At 46.2% G+C, this 24190-nt stretch overlaps 1 protein-coding gene across 1 annotated transcript in view; it reads left to right on the top strand.

The window, feature by feature from the left end:
• Positions 1–24190, top strand: part of kif19 (kinesin family member 19) — a 232545-nt gene that overhangs the window by 187381 nt on the left and 20974 nt on the right. Inside the window, exons 8-14 of the mRNA XM_085963605.1 lie at positions 8302–8448; positions 9110–9232; positions 11865–12021; positions 13518–13692; positions 14608–14806; positions 16215–16485; positions 17860–17981. Of these exons, the coding sequence (XP_085819731.1) occupies positions 8302–8448; positions 9110–9232; positions 11865–12021; positions 13518–13692; positions 14608–14806; positions 16215–16485; positions 17860–17981 (1194 nt within the window). The remainder of the gene's footprint in view (positions 1–8301; positions 8449–9109; positions 9233–11864; positions 12022–13517; positions 13693–14607; positions 14807–16214; positions 16486–17859; positions 17982–24190) is intronic.

Below are 24190 nucleotides of genomic sequence, written 5' to 3'. Positions count from 1 at the left end.
TAACAATGAACACATACTTCAGCTGTCAATCACTTCTTTAAGAATGTTTGGCTGTTAATGTGATGTAATTTTTTTTCTAAAGACGGTCGCGGCCCCGCTCAAATACCTTTGCAGAATTTTTTATTTACAGCAAATGTTATTTAAAACAAGCTTCAAAATATCTGGGTCAAATGTTTCAGAATGTAAAACTGCTGGCTTTTTCCTGTCATTTTCTGTGGAATGGTTAAGGTTTGGATTGAAGTTGGTCAGTGATCTACAGTGGAATTTGCCTTTTCGAACCATCCTGTGCATTTTTCCTTCAGAGTGCAAAATATCAACACAATCTCTGGGTGGAGATTAACACGGCTTCATCCTCCAGTGACGCGGTTCCATTGATCTTCTCCAACATTTTTTTTTAAATGAACAAATAATTGTAGTTATTACTGGGGAAAGAGGTGGTATCTTCTTCATTTAGTGAATACTTTGAAAGCTGACTGATTAAGGACACATTTACTGAGAATAGCCACATGACGTCACAATGATCGTGGGACGCCCAGGAATGCATGTGAAGGAATACAGGGGTACATGATATGTACCCACTTTTGGATGGAAGAGTGTGCTTACAACTGGGCTGCTGTACCTGCTGGCACCTCCTCCCGTGTTGAAGGAGAGAGGCAGTGGCAAGATGGCACCGCTGCGAGAGAGACGGGAAAATTAGTAACCTGAGAGATGTGTGAGGTACAGCCAGCTTTTATTGTTTCCAGACTTCAGTATTAATTCAAAACTATCCGATGAAGGCTGACTGTACCTCATGCACCAGTGTAAAGGGCAAAGAGGGGGAGGAATTCCTGAAATATGTACAAGAGAACTTTCTTGATCAGTGTGTTTCCAGCCCAACGAGTGGAGCATGTTTCAGTGTGGGAGCATTTGGGGAACAGTGATCATAATATCATCTGGTTTAGAATAGTTATTATGGAAAAGGACAAGGAACAATCAAATGTAAAAGTCTCTCTTGGGCAGTTCCTCAGGACCGAAGATGACTTGCTTCCACATTAAAAATGAGTTCTCAGGTGACTGATGAGTCCAATGCGGGACCTACACTCTCTGTCACAGGTGGGGCAGACAGTGGTTGAAGGGGCGGGTGGGTGGGGTTCATGGGTTGACGTGCGCGCCTTCCGCTGTTTGCGCTTGGCTTCCGCTTGCTCCTGGCAAAGAGACTCGAGGTATTCGGCGCCTTCCCGGATGCTTCTCCTCCACTTTGTATGGTCTTGGGCCAGGGATTCCCAGGTGTCGGTGGGAATGTTGCACATTTTCAAGGTGGCTTTGAGGGTGTCCTTGAAGCGTTTCCTCTGCCCACCTGGGGCTCTGTTGCCATGTCGGAGCTCCGAGTAGAGCGCTTGTTTTGGGAGTCTCGTGTCGGGCATGCGGATGATGTGACCCGTCCATCGGAGCTGATCAAGCGTGGTCAAAGCTTCGATGCTGGGGATGTTGGCCTGAGTGAGAACACTGACGTTGGTGCGCCTATCCTGCCAATGGATTTGTACGATCTTGCGGAGGCAGTGTTGGTGGTACCTCTCCAGTGCTTTGAGGTGCCTGCTGTACATGGTCCATGTCTCTGAGGCATACAGGAGGGCGGGTATTACTACTGCTCTGTAGACCATGAGCTTAGTGCCGGGTTTGAGGTCCTGGTCTTCAAACACTCTCTTCCTCAGGCAACTGAAGGCTGCACTGGCACACTGAAGGTGGTGTTGGACTTCGTCATCGACGTCTGCCCTTGTTGACAGTAGGCTCCCGAGGTATGGAAAGTGGTCCACGTTGTCCAAGGCCTTGTCATGGATTTTGATAATCAGGGGGGCAGTACTGTGTGGCGGGGGCAGGTTGGTAGAGGACCTTTGTCTTATGGATGTTTAGTGTAAGGCCCATGCTCTCGTACGCTTCGGTGAAGGTGTTAACGATGGTTTGGAGTTCGACCTCCAAGAGTGCGCAGATGCAAGCGTCATCTGCATACTGTAATTCGATGACACAGGAAGGGACGACCTTGGATCTGGACTGGAGGCGACGGAGGTTGAACAGTTTCTCGTTTGTTCTGTAAATTAGCTCCACTCCAGTGGGGAATTTATTGAGGGTGAGATGGAGCATTGCCGCAAGGAAGATCGAGAACAATGTTGGTGCGATGACACAGCCTTGCTTGACCCCGGTCCGTACATGAATTGGGTCTGTGGTGGAACCGTTGGTCAGGATCATGGCTTGCATGTCGTCGTGAAGCAGGCGGAGGATGGTGACAAAATTTTAAGGGCAGCCGAATTTGAGGAGGACACTCAATAATCCTTCATAGTTGACAGTGTCGAAGGCCTTTGTGAGATCAAAGAAGGCCTTGTACAGCGGTTGGTGCTGTTCCCTGCATTTCTCTTGTAATTGGCGCGTGGTGAAGATTATGTCCATTGTGTCCCTTAGTGGGTGGAATCCGCATTGCGACTCTAGGAGGAGCTCTTCACCCACTGGGAGAAGGCGATTGAGGAGGATTCTTGCGATGATTTTCCCTGTGGCAGACAGCCGGGAAACTCCGCTCTAATTACCGCAATCGGACTTGTCACCTTTCTTGAAGATGGTCACAATTACGGCATCTCTGAGATCCCCTGGCATGCTCTCCTCCTTCCAGATAAGAGAAATGAGTTCATGAATTCACATCAATAGTGCTTCTCCGCCATGCTTTAGCACCTTGGCAGGGATTCCATTTGCTCCTGAGGCCTTGTTGTTCTTCAGTTGTCAGATGGCCTTTTCAACCTCACGCCGGGCTGGGGTTGTGCTGAGATGGTGAGATGGTGGCGGTTAGCATGCTGCGGGATGGAGTTGAGGACACTCGCATCGAAGACAGAGTCTCGGTTAAGGAGATCTTCGAAATGCTCCTTCCAGTGGGCACTGACTGCCTCCCTGTCCTTGATGAGTACCTCTCCATTCTTGGCCCGCAGTGGGGTAGGACCTTGGGTGCTTGGGCTGTAGGCGGTCTTGACTGCGCTAAAGAATCCACAAAGTACTTAACTGAAGGAGGGCTAATTTCAGTGAGCTGAAAAGGGATCTGGCCCAGGTGGATTGGAATCAAAAATTGGTAGGTAAAACAGTAATTGAACAATGGAAGACCTTAAAAGAGGAGTTGGTTCGGGTACAGAGCAGACACATTCCCACGAGCGGGAAAGGAAGGGCATCCAAAGCTAGACCTCGCTGGATGATTAAAGATATAGGGAGGAAAATTCTTTGCGCCCATTTTGGGTCGCTAACATCGCCTGGGTGCTAAATTTAGCGCCCAGCGAAAAATAGCGCTGGTGATCACTAACTTCAGTTTTAGCTAATTCAAGCGCTCCACTTCCTTCTTAGAGCGCTAACCCCGAATATCGGGGCAGTGCGTTCTGCAGCGTTACGCACTGAGCTACGTAGCGCTGCCGCATGGAAGGGCTCTTCCCCTCATTAAAGGGGAGGTCCCAAGCTCACAACTCTGCGGGGCACTACCTGGACCACCGGGGAGTGGGATGCCGGGCCAGCAGCCCAGCGCTCAAAAGGAGTGCTGGGCTGCCAGATCGCGGCACGGACCCAGCGTTCAAAGATGCAACGGGCCGCGACAAGTAAGTCAACCGATTTTTTCCCCCTGCCAGCCACCTCCCTTTTAGTTAGCGATCCACGAGCCTCTTGCCGCTCCGTTCCCGCCCCATGAATCGGTCACTGTCATCGCCCAGCGCAGATTCAGGGGGCGGGGGCCAATTTTGCAGGTGGGGTGAAAACAGGGCGCTGCGCACGGTGATGAATTTAGCGGGAGTCATTAGCAGTGCCGCGCCCGGGCGAAAAGTCGTTTGCACCCCGGGGGCACTAATGAGAGGCGCAAATGCACCGAATTTCTAGCCCATAGAGGTTAATTTGAAACAGAAAAAGGAGGCTTATGACAAATGTAAGGTTCATAATACAGTAGAGAACCAAGCTGAATACAGAAAGTACAGAGGAGATCTAAAAAAAATGAGATGCAAAGAGAGAGAATAAGAATAGATTAGCGGGCAACATAAAAGGGAACCAAAAGTCTTTTATATGTACATATAAATAGTAAATGGATAATCAAAGAAAGGGCGGGGCCTATTAGGAACCAAAAAGATCATCTTGTAGAGACAGGGGGCATGGCTGAGGTACTTTGAACCTGTCTTCACTAGAGAAGAGAATGCTGCCAATGTAGCAGTGAAGGAGGAGGCAGTAGCAACATTGGTTAGGATACAAATAGATAAAGAGGAGGTACTTAAAAGGTTGGCAGTATTCAAAGTAGAAAAGTCACCTGGTCCGAATGGGATGCACCCTAGCTTACGGAGGGAAATAAGGGTGGAAATTGCAGGGGCTCTGGCCACAATCTTCCAATCCTCCTTAGAAATGGGGGTGGTGCCAGAGGACTGGAAGATTGCAAATGTTACATCCCCGTTCAAAAAAGGGGAGAGGGATAAACCCAACAATTACAGGCCAGCCAGCCTGCGTAATGTCAGTGGTGGGGGACAAAATTAACATTCAAAAGAGAATTGGATAAATTCTTGAAGGGCAAAAATTTACGTCTGTGAGGAAAGAGCAGGGGAGTGAGACAAATTGGATAGCTCCACCAAAGATAGTTCCACCGTTCCGGCTCCCATAGCCTGAGAAACCAGACCCCCACCCGCATTTATAGCAGAGATGGCTGCAGTCTGGCTGGCTCCTAGTTGTGGCATGCTGGCTTCTAATGGCTGGCTGCTAATTGTGAATGGGTGGCTTCTGGTGGTAACTGGCTGGCTTCTTGTGACTGTTTTGTCATAATGGCTAGATAGTTGCAAGCTCAGTACGTAGATGGTTTGTTTCTAACGGCTGGTTGTTGCTGGTAGGCTACTAGGAATGGCCTATTGATGGGGGCTGGCTGCCCATGAGTTGGTGGGTTTGGATGCCCATCCGAGGAGTCTATTTTGTGTGGTTTCATTGAATGGTATGTTTTTGCAAATCATGCACCCCTAGACATTTAGTGTGATACCATATGGATATTCTCAATAAATGTGTCCTCAATCATTCAGTTGCCTTTGGTTCTATAATGAAGTTCAGTCACTCTCAAGTGACGAGGATGAGACTTTCCTCATGTCTCAGTCAGTCAGCACCAGAACTAATCCCTGGTCCCCTAATACAGTGAGCAATTTAATAACTGTTGCTGGACTGCAATTTCATGTGATTGTCCCACCACTACATCATGAAGCAGTCACAAATTTGTTCCATAACAACATAAAGATCATTAGGAACAGAAGACGAGCATTAGGCACAACAAGTGTTTCCTTTTCTGTGTCTCAATTCCTTCTCTCTTTAGTAAACCATCTAACTGCCTCCTTGACTCATTCACATTGTCAATCTCAATGGTCTTCTCTGGAATTTATTCCAAAATTATTTTGGCTTTTGGATGAAAAGTTCTTCATGACATCCATTCTTACTCCTAACTTCCTCATTTTTAATTTCTGTAAACTTAAATGTAAACCCTTCACTATAATAAATAAGTTACCTGGATCAATTTTGTCAGTTCCTTTCATTATCTTGAAAACTTCAATTCGATCAACTCAGTCTCCTCTTTTATAAAGAAAACAACACAAAGTTGCTTAACTTTTCCTCACAGTTTAAATCCCTCATACCCAATACCAAATAGAATTTCCGTTTTTTCCCACACTAGATCTGCAGGATATGTCACAGAGTCATAGAATCATAACGGCACAGAAGGAGGCCACTCGGCCATCGAGTCCGTGCCGGCTCTCTTTAGAGCAATCCAATCAGTCCCATTCCCCCGCTCTATCCCCGTAGCCCTGCAAGTTTATTTCCCTCAAGTGCCTATCCAGTCTCCCCTTGAAAACATTGAGGGGGAGAAATTCGGTATCGCCCCGTTTGGGGCACAATTATCAGCCGGGTGCAAAGTTTAGCGCCTGCCGTTAATTATCGCCTCTGACTGCAAACTTGGCCTCTATCGCCCCTGGAGGTGATTGGAGCACTAAATCAGGCGCTCCACACCTCTCTTAGGGCGCTAACGCCGAGGAGCGAGGTGCTGCCTCGGAGCGCTGGCACAGCTCAGGTGATGTCAGTTAGCAATGGAACACAGACACACTGGCGCCGGCCAGTTCTTAAAGGGGAGGGTCGATCTTGCTCTCCATCCACACCCTGCTCATTGCAGCCTTGAATCTCGGCCTGGAGAGACCTGTACATCAAATCGGCTGGAAAGAACAATGGAGAGGCCCAGGGAAAGAGCTCAGAGTGCAGCCTCCATAGTCTCTTCTAAATCGATGCAAGGAAGGTCAAATCAAAACGAACCTGCCAAGTGCTGCTCGGTACCCAAAACTCCTTCACACAGCGTTGAATCTCTCAGAATGCATGGTGCAAAAATGTCGCCGACAAAAAAAGGCAGGAAGCGGCCGCCTTTAAATAGCGCTCCCCCAGTCCCTTCCCGACTGCAAAACGTTCCCCTCTACCTTTCGTTGCTAGCGGCAGGCAGTAAGGCAGGGGGCGCCACTCAATATCCAGTCCGGGGCGCTACATGCTCGACTGACATCACGATCTGCGGGCGCAGGAAATCATGGCGGTAGTATTGAGCGCCGCCGCAAAATGGTCAATTTCGCGAGTGGCGCAAACATCGCTGCGCCCGGGCACTAGTTGCTTTGCGTCCTGTTAGCACCCTCTTAGGGCGCTAACGGGCGGCGCTAATCAACTGAATCTTTCCCCGAGTGTCTCCACTTCCACCACTTCCGTCGGCAGCGAATTCCAGGTCATCACCACTCGCTGCGTAAAAAAGTTTTTCCTCACATCCCCCCTGTATCTCTTGCGCAAAACTTTAAATCTGTGTCCCTTAGTCCTTGTATCATCAACTAGTGGGAACAGCCTTTCCCCGTCTAGCCTATCCAAACACGTCATAATCTTGTACACCTCTATCAAATCACCCCTCAACCTCCTTTGCTCTAATGAAAACAAATCCAACTTCTCCAACCTGTCCTTATAGCTAAGATCCCCCATCCCCGGAACCATTCTGGTAAATCTCCTCTGCACCCTCTCAAGGGCCTTCACATCCTTCCTAAAGTGTGGTGACCAGAACTGGACGCAATACTCCAGTTGTGGCCTAACCAGCGCTTTATAAAGGTTCAGCATAACCTCTCTACCTTTGTACTCAATACCTCTATTTATGAAGCCCAAGATCCCATATGCTTTGTTAACCACTCTCTCAATATGTCCTGCCACCTTCAGGGACCTATACACATTAATTCCCAGGTCCCTCTGTCCCTGCACACTCTTTAAAACTGTGCCATTAAGTGTATATTGCCTCTCCCTTTTCCTTCTGCCAAAATGCATCACCTCACACTTCTCTGTATTAAATTCCATCTGCCACTTGTCTGCCCATTCTGCTAGCCTTTCTACGTCCTGTTGCAGTCGGTTGATATCATCATCACTGTTTGCCACACCTCCAAGTTTGGTGTCATCAGCAAATTTAGAAATTCTACTCAGTATTCCAATATCCAGGTCATTTATATATATCAAAAAAAGCAGTGGCCCCAGCACTGACCCTTGGGAAACACCATTGTCTACCATCCTCCAGTCTGAAAAACAGCCATTTACCACAACTCGCTGTTTTCTGTCCTTAAGCCAATTCCTTATCCAAGCTGCCACTGACCCACCTATTCCATGAGCCTCAATTTTGTTAACCAGCCTTCTATGTGATACTTTGTCAAATGCCTTCCGAAAATTCATGTAGACAACATCCATTGCATTCCCTTCATCAATCCTCTCTGTTACTTCATCAAAAAATTCAATTAGTTTAGTCAAACACGATCTGCCTTTTACAAATGTAACTCACAGATTTCTGTTAAGATTTTGAAGTATGGAAAACTACATTTAAAAACTACTGATGGAATTATTAATAAAAACAGAAAATGCTGGAAATACTCAGCAGGTCAGGCAGCATCTGTGGAGAGAGAGAAACAGAGTTAACATTTCAGGTTGATGACATTTCGTCTGACGAAATGTCATCGACCTGAAACGTTAACTCTGTTTCTCTCTCCACAGATGCTGCCTGACCTGCTGAGTATTTCCAGCATTTTCTGTTTTTATTTCAGATTTCCAGCATCTGCGGTCTTTTGCTTTTGTGTTGTGATGGAATTATTAATTTGATTTAATTCATATGAACATGTTGGCTTATTATACTGGTGAAAGGGTATGATCTGCTGTGTTGCCTTTGAAGGCTCCACTATGATAGTCACTAGCTTCATTCTACTTGAAAGTAAATTCACTTTACTTTTTAATTTCTCTGTAAATTTCCAGACGCAGAACCGTGGAAAGCGAATGAAGGAAGGAGCGCACATCAACCGATCACTACTGGCACTTGGAAACTGTATCAATGCTCTGAGTGAGAGGGGAGGAAATAAATACGTCAATTACCGAGACAGCAAGCTGACGCGATTGCTGAAGGTGTGTGTGTCGAGATCAGGATTACCACGTTGGTCAATGTAGCACTTTCCGTTTGTGCTCGGGGATTACATTCAGCTTTTCCTGGATCGGCCTGACACTGTTGTAGGATTACTGTATGAAAATTAAACAACAGGAAACTCTTTATTATCCGGCACCAACGGGACCAGCGTGGTGCCGGTTTATCAAAAAGTCCGGATTACAGAGAGGTATAGTTTAAAAGGTACGAGAGCTCCGTACACAGCAACAAATCCAGGCTTCCCTGTTGCTTAGCAACATGTGCAGGAACTCCGGCCACAGACCAAGCGTCCCTGTTGCTTAGCAACAAGTGCACGAACCCCAGTTACACAGCCACAGATCCAGGAACTGCCACTAATATGAAATAAAACTTACCTGAACCTACTCCTGAATTTTGCTGGTTAACAGAGATTCCCGGTTATTTAGGTGCCGGTTAAAAGAGAATTTTCTGTATTGCTTTTGTTTAAAATACATACATTCCTTAATCAAACAACGTAAGTTTTGTATAAAACTGCAATTTTATTTTTAATGTGCGCATAATAGAAATGAATCAGGCTTTTAGCACCTCTTCCCCTTCAGTCAGTTGCCGCTAAAAGGTTTCACCAGATTTCAGTTTCTCAGCATGTTTCCTCCTTTTCCATGGCAGGATTCTTTAGGTGGAAACAGCAGGACTGTGATGATCGCTCACATCAGTCCAGCCAGCCTCTCCTTTGAGGAATCACGGAATACTCTCACTTATGCAGATCGTGCCAAAAACATCAAAACCAGGGTAAGAGCCAGGAAACTTCCAACAATATAGGGATTTAAATGATCTGTAAGTCTTAAATCTGAATACACATTAAAAAATAAATAACTAAATAGATGAGAGATGAGGGAGGAAGAAAAATTGTGCTTTGGAGTTGTTCCAATGTAAACACTTAAAAAATGAATAATACGCTGACATCCAAAGACTTGTCCTTTAACTCAATCACAACACAATGCTGTTGTGATTAATTCTACTGTCAATTAATATTAATTGATTCAATTAATATTCAGTGATTCGACAACCACAAATGTATCCAAATCTTAATGACGGTAACGGCGATGTCATGGTGACTGATAGCTTCATCATATCCAAAAAGGGACAGATATTTGCGACAGACACACACTAATAATTTGTGAAATGAGCCATTCTATTGATGAGCCAAATTCTCAACTAGCCAGAGGGGATGAAAATGCAATGTTTTGAGAAAGTAATATTCATGGCAATACTAGGTGCCAGCCTTGGCTCAATTGGTAGTATTTTTGCCCGTAAGGTCGTGAGTTCAAGCCCCACTCCAGAGACTTGAACACATAATCTAGGCTTTACACTTCAGTGGAGGACTGAGGGAGTGCTGCATTGTCAGAGTTGACGTCTTTTGGATAAGACATTAAACCAAGGCTCCATCTGTCCTCTCGGGTAGATGTAAGAGATCCCATGGCCAAATTTGAAGACGAGCAGGGGAGTTCTCCCGGTGTCCTGACCAACATTTATCCCTCAACCAACATCACTAAAACAAATAATCTGATCATTGATCTCAATATTGTGGGACCTTGTGCATAAATTCGCTACTGTGTTTTCTACATTACAATGGTAACTACCCTTCAAAAGTAATTAATTGGCTAGGAATCACCTTTGGATTTCCTGAGGTTGTGAAAGGGGCTAGATAAATGCAATTCATTCCTTCATTCTTTCCTTCTTTGCTTTCTTTTACTAATTAGGTGCTGATTTTCTCAAAGATGCAAATCACATCCAGTTTCTATATTCCTCCAATTCTTTTTACCATATGGTAAATATTTACACTGCTGAAGTGCAGCCTCATTGTACAAGACATTAAGCGTGCAAGTCGCAAGGAGGTCACAAATTCAAGATTAGGAGCTATTGATTGGTTCAGTTCATAATCAGTCTGCATGAAAAAGCAACCTTTACAACATTTCATTGTATCTGAGGCAAAGATAACACTCTCTCTTCCCTAGTTGAAGTCTGTGCCTGTTGACTATTTATGTAGCAACACTTAAGAGTGGTTGTGCAGATTCAGGCCACAGGCACTGCCAATCGGAAGAGCGTACAGATTGTTAAGTGGCGTCTACCAAATTAAAAATGTAAGAGACTGAAAACATATAAAATCGGTCCATTTCCAGGGTTTTGGCCTTGGCTGTAGAGAAAAGGAATTCAATTATCTCTGAAAGGATCAATAACCTTTCAGAATAAACATAGAACGTTAAGGGGGTGTCTCTTTGGCATGGCTTTGCTGCATAACTCAAAGTAACAGCCATTTCACAAACACAGCAACACATTGGGCTGGATTTTCTCAATGGGGAGCTTTTGGAGGCGGGACTCCCACTTGTCGGGTTTTAGAACCGCCTCCATCGACTTGTGGCCAACCCACGCTATTTTCCCTTGATTGACCTTGTTAAGCTCGCCCAGCGGGCTTAGCAGGCCAATTAAGGGAAAGCCGGCTACTGGTGACGTCAGCGAGTGACGTTTCATCGGTCAAGAGCTTTTGACAGATGAAATGTCAGCATTTGACGGCTCTGTGAAACTGTCAAACACTGACAATCTGTCCTCTAAGTTGAGCCCTTCCACTCAGGCTCACTTGATCTCTCCTGAGCAGAAAGCAGAAGGCTGCAACTTTTGACAGTTCAGCGGCCATTCTGCTTTCTGTGCCAGTGAGATCAGGGACTCCAGAGACCTGAAGGGATGAAGCCTGCAGGAAGAAGTAAAAGTAAGTAAAACTTATTAAAACACTTTACACTCACCTCACACACTCACCTCTCCACACTTGCACTCATCACTCACCTGCACACCGGACATCTCGGCCCCCCCGACCCCTGCTGACCCTGGCGAGGTTCGGAGCCGTCGGGAAGCCCACACTTCAGGGCTGAAAATAGGGATTCTCAAAAAAACTGCCTGTTAACTATCTGTTAACAGGCAGTTAATTGGCACCAATCCCCTTCCCGCCTCAGGGAGGCGGCTCCCAGCGCGGGTTGGGTACCCCCCTCCTGGGAAGATGATATGGAGGCGAGTTGGGGGCGGGATGGGTACCCGCCCCCAGATTCTGCCATTTTCCCGGCAGTCCCACCTCCAAACCTGCCTCCCCAGGGCTGGCAAAATTGTCCCCATTATGTTCTTTTCATTACATTTATACCTTCACATAGGACAACCTTGTGTAAAGAAATAAAAGTTCAGAATAAAGTGTTAAAATGTGTGTTAATTCACCACAAAGAGCAACAATTTGAATTTGACCACAACATTGGGAAAGAAAGAATTTTACTGTACAAGCAATAGTTGGAATTCCAGTCTGGTTTGTCATTCCCCATTATTGACTAAGGGTAGTTTTGACATATCCTGTGTCTAATGTGATCCTTATTTCATGTACCAGGTAAAACGCAATTTGATGAATGTGTCCTATCACATTGCTCAGTACACCAATATCATCTCCGATCTGCGCTGTGAAATCCATCGTCTAAAGAAGAAGATAGATGCACAACGAATACAACAAACGAAAAATGATAAAGCTGACATACGCAATGTGCAAGGTGATTGGCTGGCCTGAATAGTGGATAGCACCAAATGGGCATCGGAAAAGGACATGATGCCCATTCTCCTGCAATCTGTCAACTCACCATCTGCGCTCACTTGAGAATTCTGCTGTAGTGTGGAATATCCGTCTCATTTCCAATCCTTCAATTTTGAACACATTTAGAAATCTCATACCTGTGAAATATCCCTGTAGCAGCATTCTGGCTGTTTCAGGTTTAAAAATAACTTGTTTGGTAGCATCAGGCCTTTTGGTTTTAAAATCCCAAGTGTTCCAACAGGAAGTTATGTGTGTCATGCAATTGGGAGGAAATAGATGAAAGCTAACGCCACCTTGATGTTCTTTTATTCAAACCACTATTTAGGTTTAGGCCAAGAAAAGGGATTAAACCGTGATGCTTTCCAATATGATAAGTTTTATCAGTTCTCAGCAGTCATGAGCAGTAATTCTAAATGCATTTTTTGATGGGTTAACTGATTTTAACTGGGCGCCAGTTTTTGGCAGGTTATGTTTGAGCTTTGGGGGAAAAAAAGAAACCCGGGGTATTGAAATTCCTGGGTCTTACTTGAATGCCGTTGGACATCCTTTCCACCTGTTCGTGCAGCCCGGAGGTCACCGACCAAGAGCAGGGAAGTCTTTGGGATTGGCTGTTGGGCCGTCCCATGGGAGGCTTCACGATGGGTGGGGGGGGGCACACGATCGTGGCAGAAGAGGCCTAAGATTTCCTTGTGGGGCCCAGAGGAGCACACCTGCCTGGCCCCAAAAGGATTTTTTTTTTTTTAATTCAACTTACGTAACCAGGTCTCTTCTGGCCCGATCTGGTTTCTCGCTTGGCTAAGCCTGGCGGGAAACTCACTGTCATTTCCCACTCCGGCCTACTAATATAAAATTTCATTCGGGTCCCGATATAGTCATCAGGACATGGCATGCATCTAAAATGGGCCCCGTCGGCTGTGGGCAGGTGTTCTTGCCGCCTGCAGTGAAAATCCCAGCAGGTCAGCTCCTGGTGGCTCCAGGGCGGGTAACTAACCTGGGGGATTTTAACTGTCCATCTAGCCAGTTTCCTGCCAGTGGGTTGGGTTAAAATCACCCCCATGGAAACAAACTGAATGGTCTGAACAAGGTTCAATTTAATGGCATATCTTTAAAGTTCTGATAAAGTATGTGAGCCTTATTGTAACGTGTTGTTCAGAGGCTCCAAAATTCTTCATCTTCACCGTAAAGTTTCCTGCCACAAATATGTTATTTTTCTTTTGTCAATTAAATCGTTCCATTCTGAGAAGATGTGGCTCATGTTCAACTTAGTCAATGGGACTGTGCATTAGGATCAGGGAAGCCTACATAGATCTGACGATATATACAGCTAAGGTATGGTTTATAAGAGTTTAGTTAAAATGGTGACTGGAAACCATTTAGTCATGAATTTGCTTTTGTTATTTTCTGCACTGAATCTTGTGAAGAACCAATTTAACTTTTTTGTTTTTGTTCTTTTAGCTGAGGTTCAGTTACATTCCTCTCGGTATGATAGACGAGAGATGGAGAGGCTTCGTGAGCATCTGATCACCGCCTTTCGGGAACAAATGGACATCCGACGCAATTTGCTGGAGCTGGACAGCAATAACATGCAAATTCAAGTTGACACATCCAGGCACTTACTAACTATCGCAGAGTAAGTACACTTCATATTTCCCCGGTGCTCACTGACTATATTGGTTCCTGCCAGCTTGCACAAGGGTGAAAAGCTGAGGAGGGACAAATAACTAAAATTAGGAGAGAAGATGATAAATCTCTAAAGTTTTTCCATTTTTGTTTCGTGCAACTGCTCATAGAAACAAGAAACTAATTGTAATATATTAAGGGCCTTGAAGAAAACAATAACCGTAATTGCAACATTAATTATTTCTAAAACCTTTGATGCCAATAGTAGTTCATTGTTATTCTACTACTAATCATGTATGGCAAATTAATAACTTACATTGATGACAATGGAACTGAAGTAAATCTTGGGCTGTCATCAATTACATTGCAGCTTTATGACTAATGAGATAATTACACACTGAATCTTTCAAATTGTAATGTTATTCATGGATGCAATGCCTCAGCAAGCAAAGCACATCAAACAATTTGCAATTTACATTGAAAATACATCCCCTCTCCAGTGACTCCTGCTGGAAGCTCACATATGTGAATGTTGGGTGACTGTTTTGATGCCTGCCATGGTGAATAGTCTGTTGACGGTCACTGTCTCAACTCATACACAAAGAATGGCTCGTCGCCCAAAGTACCAGAGGGCGACTCACACCCACGGAACCGGACCCCTGCAAGGATTCAACACCTTCAGGAGAGAGGAGGAACAGGTAGTCTGCTAGTCTTCCTTACAAGTGACTGGCATGTGGAATCTAAAAGGGTCGTAGGGTGGGAGAGGTAAGGGAGAAACCCAATAATAACTTAAAAATAATCTCTGCAGTTGCTTTCTTCTTCAATGATGCCAATGAAACATAAGCCAACATTGCTTAAACTATGTTGGCCAAAGCTGGTTATTTGATGGTGAACTGATCCAAATGTCATCTGATTGTTCCTGTAGCTGGGTGCAGGAAAAGGCTCGGCGCGCCAGGAAATGGAGGGAAGAATACCGAAAGGAGGTCTACAACAAGGAAGATAGTGAGAAGGATTCGGACACGGGAGATGACCAATCCGATGTCATGGAACCAACAGAGGTAACTGTGGCCCGGGAGAATATCGCTGCACTTGTAGCTGAGCAGAAGAAATTAAAATGGCAGAAGGTAACTGCATAGCCTGAACACTCCAATATATATCATTGTTTATTATAAAAGAATTCTGAGCTTCTTGGGAGTAACATGGTTATTCAGGAAAGATTTTAATCCGCTAGCATTATTTCATGGGATTTCTGCACAATAACTTTATTCTATCCAATCACCAAAACATTTATGTTTTTGTTAATTGAATTCCTGTTCAGTGAATAACCACAAAAATGTAGTTAATTATGAGAGTCATCGAACAGCAGTTTGAATTAGAAACTGTTTTTGCACTTCATTGTCTGCCAGCAGAAATATAAGCATATTTTTAGCTGTTCTAGAGATTATAAAATAGATTTCAATATTGTTTTGTCAACATATATTTGATGAAGTATATCGTGCAGTGAACTGCAGATAATTTCTCAATTGTAACTTGTAATAAATTGCTCAATCCCTTCTCTCTCAAGAAACACACCTTATTGTGTCTTGAACCCATACCTGCTTCAGTGACTTTCCTTGGCAACTTACATCACAAGCCTGTTATGCTTTGGTTGAAAAAGTTCCGATTTTGTTTTTTTCTCTTCGACAATTTTTGTTGCCATTTCTCTTCCCCCTCCTCCTCCTCCTCCTCCTCCTTTAAAGGCATTGGCTCATTTCCAGGGTACCTCTCACGAGGCCAATTATACTTCCAAACTATTTTACAAATTAACACATTTGCTGGCTGTGGTGACCAGATCTTTGAGTGGGGCTGTCTTTTTACACCTTTTTTAAAAAATATATAAATTTGCGAACTTTATTTTTATCTTGTACAAAAACTTCACATTCTCGGGTCATGGTGAGGAATATTGTTACAGGGCTCTACCGTCGTGGTGCCTTCTTTCTCTTGCCAACAGTAGTCCTTGCTCAATCCAAGTTCCAAACACATTTTATTGCACATAAACACAAAGCAACCTCCCATTTTATGCTTACCTGGTTGGGGAAAGTCTCCTCCCACTCCAGGTGTAATTATCTTTAAGAGGAGGTTCTTAAAGGGGCCATCCCCTTACGTGGGGTCCAGAGCCCGCATTCATGCTTCTACACTATGTTGCGTTGCAGATTACACAACACTCGCAGGTACATATATTAAGGGTGTTTTACAGTTAGAGACTCACTTTTCTAAGCCCTTTCATTCCTTATATTGATGTCCTTAAAGCTTCATTTTCCATAATGTTTTTCTCTGTGCAGCTCACCTGTAGAAGGCACATGCTCCTTGTAGAGACCACTTTAGATTTGCAGCATGATAACCCAGCATAAAGTGGATGTGCCAACTCGTTCCTAAAAGTTGGTTGTTTTAATCTCAAGGAGAAGTTCTTACTGCATTTTGTGTGTTTGAATGCTGGTCCACTTATCTGTTGTACCTTCCAACCTCTAACCAGTTTGCCCTCCCCCTCTTTAGGTGGAGTTGGAGAAACAATTCACCGATATTCGTTCCCGTGCTCATAGATTGGAGGAGCTCCTTCCCAAGCGGATCAGCAGTGAGCAACAGCGAGAGGTTTTGAGCCTGCTCTGTAAAGTGCATGAACTGGAAATTGAGAACACAGAAATGCAGTCCAATGCGTTACTCAAGGACAACGTCATACGGCAGACAGACTACGTCGTCCAACGCTTTGAGCAGCAGAGGCAGCTGTGTGCTGAAATTATACAACAGCAGCGGCAGATCATAGATGGTATGGTAGCACTTAATTCCTACACTTTATACATTTCATTCCTACAGTTAATTATGGGTGATCTGCTTTACAGTTTTTCAACATTCAGGCTTGGGCTTGTTAAGTGGCAGGTAACATTCGCACTACACAAGTGCCAGGCAATGACTATCTCCAACAAGCGAGAGTCTAACCACCGCCCCTTGACATTCAACGGCATTACCATCGCCGAAACCCCCACCATCAACATCCTGGGGGTCACCATTGACCAGAAACTTAACTGTACCAGCCACATAAATACTGTGGCTACAAGAGCAGGTCAGGGGCTGGGTATTCTGTGGCGCGTGACTCACCTCCTGACCAATGTTCGCCCTAATTTTTTTGGATGCACAGTCCCTTTAACGGGCTATGCGGCCCATTCAAAGTTTCACGCATGCGTGAAATTTCACTTTAGAAAAGCTGGTCCCGGGCTGCACAGCTTACTGGGAACGTTGCTCCTGACTCCCCAAAGCCTTTCCTCCATCTACAAGGCACAAGTAAGGAGTGTGATGGAATACTCTCCACTTGCCTGGATGTGTGCAGCTCCAACAACACTCAAGAAGCTCGACACCATCCAGGACAAAGCAGCCCGCTTGATTGACACCTCATTCATGATGTTAAACATTCACTCCCTCCACCACTGGCGTACCGTGTCTGCAGTGTGTATCATCGACAAGATGCACTGCAGCAACTCGCCAAGGCTTCTGCAAAAGCATCTCCCAAACCCGCGACCTCTACCACCAAGAAGGACAAGGGCAGCAGGTGCATGTGAACACCACCACCTGTAAGGTCCCCCCCAAGTCACACACCATCCTGACTTGGAAATATATTGCCGTTCCTTCGTCATTGCAGGCTCAAAATCCTGGAACTCCCTAACTGCACTGTGGGAGTACCTTCACCACACGGACAGCAGCAGTTCAAGAAGGCAGCTCACCACCACCTTCTCGAGAGCAATTAGGGATGGGCAATAAATGCTGGCTGTGCTAGCGACACTCACATTCCACGAATAAATAAAAAAAATCACTTCACAATCTGCTTTTACAAGTCTCTATTTGTGTGTGTGTGTGTGTGTGTATGTATGCACGTATGTATGTATGCGTGTATGTGTGCGTCTATGTCTATGCAATGCATAAAGGAAAATGTGTTCTTTTTCATGTCAGGAATTCTTGATTATGTTGCATTGATTTTGAAGTCTACACTCACTATGTTATGCTGACAGTGAAGTTCCTATTTATTCAGTTGGGATCAACCTGTCAGAATGATAACAAGCATCTTTTGTTTCAGGTTTCAGTTGCAGCAAAAAAAGTGGTATTGCCTCTTTGAAATGAGAATCGTGTGATATATTGTGTCTCTTGACAGATCACAACATGCTGGTTCCTCCACAGTTGGATGAGTTGTATGAAATTTACCTGAGAGAGCTGGAAGAAGGCAACTTGGACCGGATCGTAGCCATCCACACTGTCACAACAAGAACCCTGAAGGTACAGCATAACTATAGTAGGCACAGAGATTGTATTTAATTAAACACTCGAGCAAAATTGTACCAGCCCCTTTCAGAAATGTACTGTATCAGAGCTATTGATCTTCAGAGATTTATTTATTTCCCACATCATGTAGATATTTAAAAGTCAGAAATGTTCTTTGTTTCTGTTGACGCCTGTTCTATTAAGTATATAACATTTAAGTTAATTTTCACTTAAGTGTATTGTTTTGAGATTTTACCCAATTTATTTTTTACTTCACTTTAGATTCAGGATTTGAAGTCCATAAAATACTACTGAAAATAGTTCACAGTGATTAATGTATCACAAAAATCAGTGGAAATTGCAGTCCGAGGAACAAGTTTGCTGGAGGGCAACACTAAAATTCACATGGGGCGGGGGTTCATCGCCTTACGTTATCTTGGAACTAGGATGCTCTGTATCACCTGAGTGGACACAGCTCCCTCATCTTTCTGAAATGGACTAGACTGGACAGGACAAAGGGTGTAACAGCTGAATGCAACACCACGCCTTAAATGGTTCATAGATAAAACTGAAGATCAGATGCAGTGCAGTACATAATAGAAAGAGGCCCAGAAATCCAGCCACACAGTGGCTGTTTTTGATGCGTTAACTGTAATGTACGTACCTTTATTAAGGGGGGGAACTACTTTTTACAGCTCATGTATACTGTAGTACCGGCAGTGACCACACCTGTATATAGCACTGAGTAGTAATCTGTACAGGCAGTTGCAGTGTGAGCCACGTTGAGTAAACACCTGTTGTACCGTTCTCCGCAGTCTGTGTCTTATTATACACGGACGCAACATTGGCGACGAGGCAGGTTCGAACCTACCTGCAACTCTGCATCACCTCCCGGGGATTCGTTCCTGGAGATCAGTGGATTGGAGGTCAAGGCCAGAGACTCGGGCGTCGACCACGGGTAACCGCCCAGTCATCCAGCAAAGACTCGAGAATTGCGGGGGAGGCTGTCGAGAGCCAGGCTTGGCTTTCCAGTCGAGGTGATCCAGCGAAACGGGCTGGCAACTGGTAGGGCGGATACGTGGCAGATGCACTATAATGTGGATAAATGCGAGGTTATCCACTTTGGGGGTAAAAACAGGAGGGTAGATTATTATCTAAATGGCAATAGATTGGGAGATGGGGAAGTGCAGAGGGACCTGGGTGTTCTTGTGCACCAGTCACTGAAGGAGAGCATGCAGGTGCAACAGGCGATTAAGAAGGCAAATGGTATGTTGGCCTTCATATCAAGGGGGTTCGAGTATAGGAATAGGGATACCTTACTACAGCTGTACAAGGTGCTGGTGAGACCGCAGCTGGAGTATTGTGTACAGTTTTGGTCGCCCCATCTGCGGAAGGATGTTCTTGCCATGGAGGGAGTGCAGCGGCGATTCACCAGGCTGATACCTGGAATGGCGGGAATGACCTACGAGGAGAGATTGAATAGTTTGGGCTTGTACTCACTGGAGTTTAGAAGATTGAGAGGGGATCTCATCGAAACATATAAAATTATGGCAGGCCTGGACAGGCTGAATTCAGAGAGAATGTTTCCAATGGCAGGGGAGCACAGAACCAGGGGCCACAGTCTAAAAATAGCGGGCAAATCATTTAAAACAGAGATGAGGAAGAATTTCTTCACTCAAAGAGTGGTGAGCCTGTGGAATTCCCTGCCACAGAGGGCTGTGAAGGCTAATTCAATAAATATTTTCAAGAGAGAATTGGATATATTTCTGAAGGCTAAGGGGATTAAGGGTTACGGAGAAAAGGCGGGGACGGGGTACTGAACTGGTAAGATCAGCTAAGATCTCAGAGGAAGATCAGCCATGATCTCATTGAATGGCGGAGCAGGCTCGAAGGGCCGAATGGCCTACTCCTGTTCCTATCTCTATGTTTCTATGACCCTTCCCGGACAGCGGCGGGCTAAAGCCCGACCGAGCGGCACAGCAAAGGGCCGAGCAGTGTCGATGGGGGGGAGAGAGAGAGAGGGCAGAGCGCACAGGGCGCAGCCGGTGTTCAGGGGCCGAGCAGCGTCGGAGAGAGGGAGAGAGAGACGCGCAGAAACCTGTGAGGCGCTGCCATTGCCACGAGGACCGCCAAGAGCGGCGTTGGCAGCAGCGCAGGAGAAGCGCGCGAAACCTACAGGGCGCCGCCATTGCCACGAGAACCACCGGGAGCGGCGTTGGCAGCAGCGGGGGAGGAAGGAAAGCGCGGGAGACGCCATTTTAAACCACACCCAAAATGCCGAAGAGTGGCAGTATCACCGCATTTGACAATGAAGTCGAAGATTGGACTACATATGTCGAACGAATAGAGGTGTACTGCAAGGCAAATGAGGTGTCAGATGACAAGAAAGCGTCGGTATTGTTAAATTTAATGGGTGCAAAGATGTATGGTTTATTACGAAATCTAGTAACCCCAACGAATCCAATGGAAAAGAGTTTTGAAGACATAGTAACGATACTAAAGGAACATTTAAACCCCACACCGCTGCTGATAGCAGAAAGATTCAAGTTTCACAAACGGAACCAGCATAAGGATGAAAGCAATGCTGATTATTTAACAGAACTGCGCAAACTATCGAAACACTGCCAGTTTGGAGCGGGACTGGCAGATACCTTAAGGGACAAGTTTGTGTGTGGGCTTCAAAGTGAAGGAACCCAGAAACGGCTTTTATCTGAAAAGGACCTTACGCTGGAAAAGGCTTTCAGCATTGCGGTATCATATGAAGCAGCAGCACGGGGCGCTGCAGAGATACAACAGAGACCGCAAGAATATGGCACAAACAAAATGTCATATGGAACAGAGAAGTGCTATCGCTGCGGCAGAACAACACATGACCAGAATGATTGCTGGTTCAAAGACAAAGTGTGCAGACAGTGTGGAAAAGTAGGACACATAGCACGAGTCTGCAGGTCAGGAAAGAAAACCAGCAATAAGAAACCTACCAAAGGAAAGCACAAGAAGGTACATAAGATGACGGAGAATAGTTCAGATGAACAAAAGAGTGATAACGACTCCGAAAGCAGGGAACTGAGTTGTCTGAAACTACATAATGTGATCACAACGGAGGATCACCGAAACATTTGGGTCACTCTCAAGATAGCAGGAGTCCAGGTAAAGATGGAATTGGACACAGGATCAGCCCTAACAGTCATAAACCGACAGGACTACGAGCGGCTATTCTCACACATACCCTTGAGAGACACAAAAATTATTTTGAAGACGTACACGGGGCAAAAAGTCTACCCCAAAGGAAAAATAAGGGTGACCGTTATATATAACGGTAAGGAAACACCAAAACTAGACCTGTATGTATTGCAAGATGGAGGACCACCATTACTGGGACATGAATGGATCCGGAAAATACAACTGGATTGGCATTCCATACAGGCACTGACTGTGGCTGACAAAAAGGATGACGACGTTGATGCGCTATCAACAATACCAAAGACTACGAGATGGACTTAAATGAAGTAGGCTTTTATTGACTAAGAACTAGAGCATGCCTCTGCTAGTGAATCCATCCTAAGAGTTCTCGGGGGAAGGGTGGTGAGTCACCTTTATACCCGGGCTTAGGGGTGGAGCCAGGGGCTGAGACATGCCTGGACTTGTACAGGGTTAACAGTGGTTTACCACATTCACCCCTCGTTTAAAAAAGAGTCCGGCGGGGTGAAGTGTTTCAAAAGTTCGTATACAAAAGTCTCTCCGGGGGTCTTGTCTGCCGTAATGATCTTCGTGGTGCCGGTTGCGGCGGTTCTTTGCCCGCGGCCGCTTCTCGCGTGGGACGGAGCACTGGCGTGTCGTCCTCTCGGGGTAGGGATGGCACCGGCATGTCGTCAGTTCGTGGTAGACACCCCGGTGGTGCGTCGTGGGTAGTGGTGGTGGGTGGAGGTAGTGGATGGTGATCGATGGTGTTTCGGGTGGTACCTGAGGGTGCGAGGTCTTGAATTGAGACTGTGTCCTCCCACCCGTCAGGATACGCCACGTAGGCGTACTGTGGGTTGGCGTGGAGGAGGTAAACCTTTTCGACCAGGGGGTCCGTCTTATGGCTCCTCACGTGTTTCCTGAGCAGGACGGGTCCCGGAGACGTCAGCCATGGCGGTAGTGATGTCCCCGAGGTGGATTTCCTGGGGAAGACGAACATCTTCTCGTGAGGGGTGGCGTTTGTGGCAGTACAGAGCAGTGATCGTATGGAGTGGAGCGCATCGGGGAGGACATCTTGCCAGCGGGAGATTGGGAGGCCCTTGGATTTTAGGGCGAGCATGGCGGTCTTCCACACCGTTGCGTTCTCCCTCTCTACCTGTCCGTTACCCCGGGGGTTGTAGCTGGTAGTCCTGCTCGTGGCTATGCCCTTCTCGAGCAGGTACTGGCGCAGCTCGTCGTTCATGAACGACGAGCCCCTGTCGCTGTGGATGTAATTGGGGAAGCCAAATATGGCGAACAGGTCGTGGAGGCACCCGATGACTGTGGCGCTGGTCATGTCCGGGCAGGGGATGGCGAAGGGGAAATGGGAGTACTCGTCAATAATATTGAGGAAGTACGTGTTGCGGTCAGAGGAGGGAAGGGGCCCCTTGAAATCGACGCTGAGACGTTCGAAGGGGCGGGTGGCTTTAATCAGGTGTGCCCTGTCTGGCCTATAAAAATGCGGTTTGCATTCGGCCCAGATTGACAGGGAGGCCCTCAGCCTAGTGTGGGGAGTGAAAAAGTTCAATCACTATCTGCACGGGCAGAAATTCACCTTGCTGACTGATCACCAGCCTCTTGTCTCCATTTTTAATCCGAAGAAGGGCGTTCCGGTGATGACTGCGCAACGACTACAAAGATGGTCACTTTTTCTAGGGGCGCACCACTATGAGATTGAATATAAGGGCACGAAACAGCATGGAAATGCTGATGGGCTATCACGCCTGCCACTGCCTACTGCGGAGGAAGCACCAGCAGTGGATCCTGTCGAAATATTCCATTCGACTATAGTTGAATACCTACCGGTAACTAACGCTTGTATCGAAAAGGAAACCCGAAATGACCCGAAACTGTCTCGGGTATATGATTTGACGGTGAAGGGATGGCCAGCACATGGCGACTCACTGTTGCCAGCATTCTCGACAAGGAGAGAACAGCTGTCAGTGTGCCGGGGGACCTTGATGTGTGGATCCCGAGTGGTAATTCCACCCAAGTTAAGGGATAGAGTGCTCAATGAGCTTCATGAGGGTCATCTGGGAGGGGTAAAAATGAAAAGCCTAGCCAGGGCTTATGTGTGGTGGCCGGGAATCGATAAACAAATTGAGGACCTGACCAAAAGCTGCTCAGGATGCCAGAAAGTCCAAAATGCACCACCACAGGCCCCTCTACACCCATGGGAGTGGCCCTCATCTCCATGGCAACGGGTGCATATTGATTTTGCTGGTCCATTCATGGACTCAATGTTTTTAATAGCCGTGGATGCGCACTCGAAATGGCCTAAGGTGATCAAAATGTCCTCCACCACCACGGAGAAAACTATTGCAGTCCTACGGATCATTTTTGCCAGGAATGGCTTGCCAGAACAGATTTGCTCCGACAACGGACCACAGTTTGTGTCCGAAGAGTTCCGGAGGTTCTTGAAAAAGAATGGGGTAAGGCATTACACATCCGCCCCGTATCATCCAGCCACAAATGGATTGGCTGAGAGGTTCGTACAAACCTTTAAGAAGGCAATAAAGGCTATGTACAATGACAACATTCCGCTGCAGCACAAGGTGGACAATTTCCTGTTCACCTACCGGAATGCGACACATGCAGTCACCAACCAGGCCCCAGCCATGATATTCTTTAACCGAAGGTTAAGATCTCGCCTGGATTTGCTCAGACAAAACGTACGAAGAGATGTTGAGAGTAAGCAATTCCAGCACATCCACGAGAAGCCAACAAGGAGCTTCAATGTAGGGCAACCAGTCTTGGCCCGCGACTACCGAACAGAAAAATGGCAGCCAGGAACGATATGCACACGGCAGGGGCCACTAATGTACACAGTGGACGTTGGGGAGAGCATCGTGAGACGCCATGCTGACCAGATCCTAGAGTCACAGGAACAAGTCAACCCCATGCCTCGCCCATACGTACCTGGTGATGAACCTGACGTACAGGTCGCATCTACCCCAGAAACAGTAGCATCGGAAGCTAATGAACCAACCGACGACAGGGGGCCA

Source organism: Somniosus microcephalus, chromosome 21 (genome assembly GCF_052327205.1).
Source record: "Somniosus microcephalus isolate GS21.2 chromosome 21, FLI_Smic_1.0, whole genome shotgun sequence".
In the NCBI taxonomy this organism is placed as follows: Eukaryota; Metazoa; Chordata; class Chondrichthyes; order Squaliformes; family Somniosidae; genus Somniosus; species Somniosus microcephalus.
This window is presented reverse-complemented; position numbering and strand designations above follow the sequence as displayed.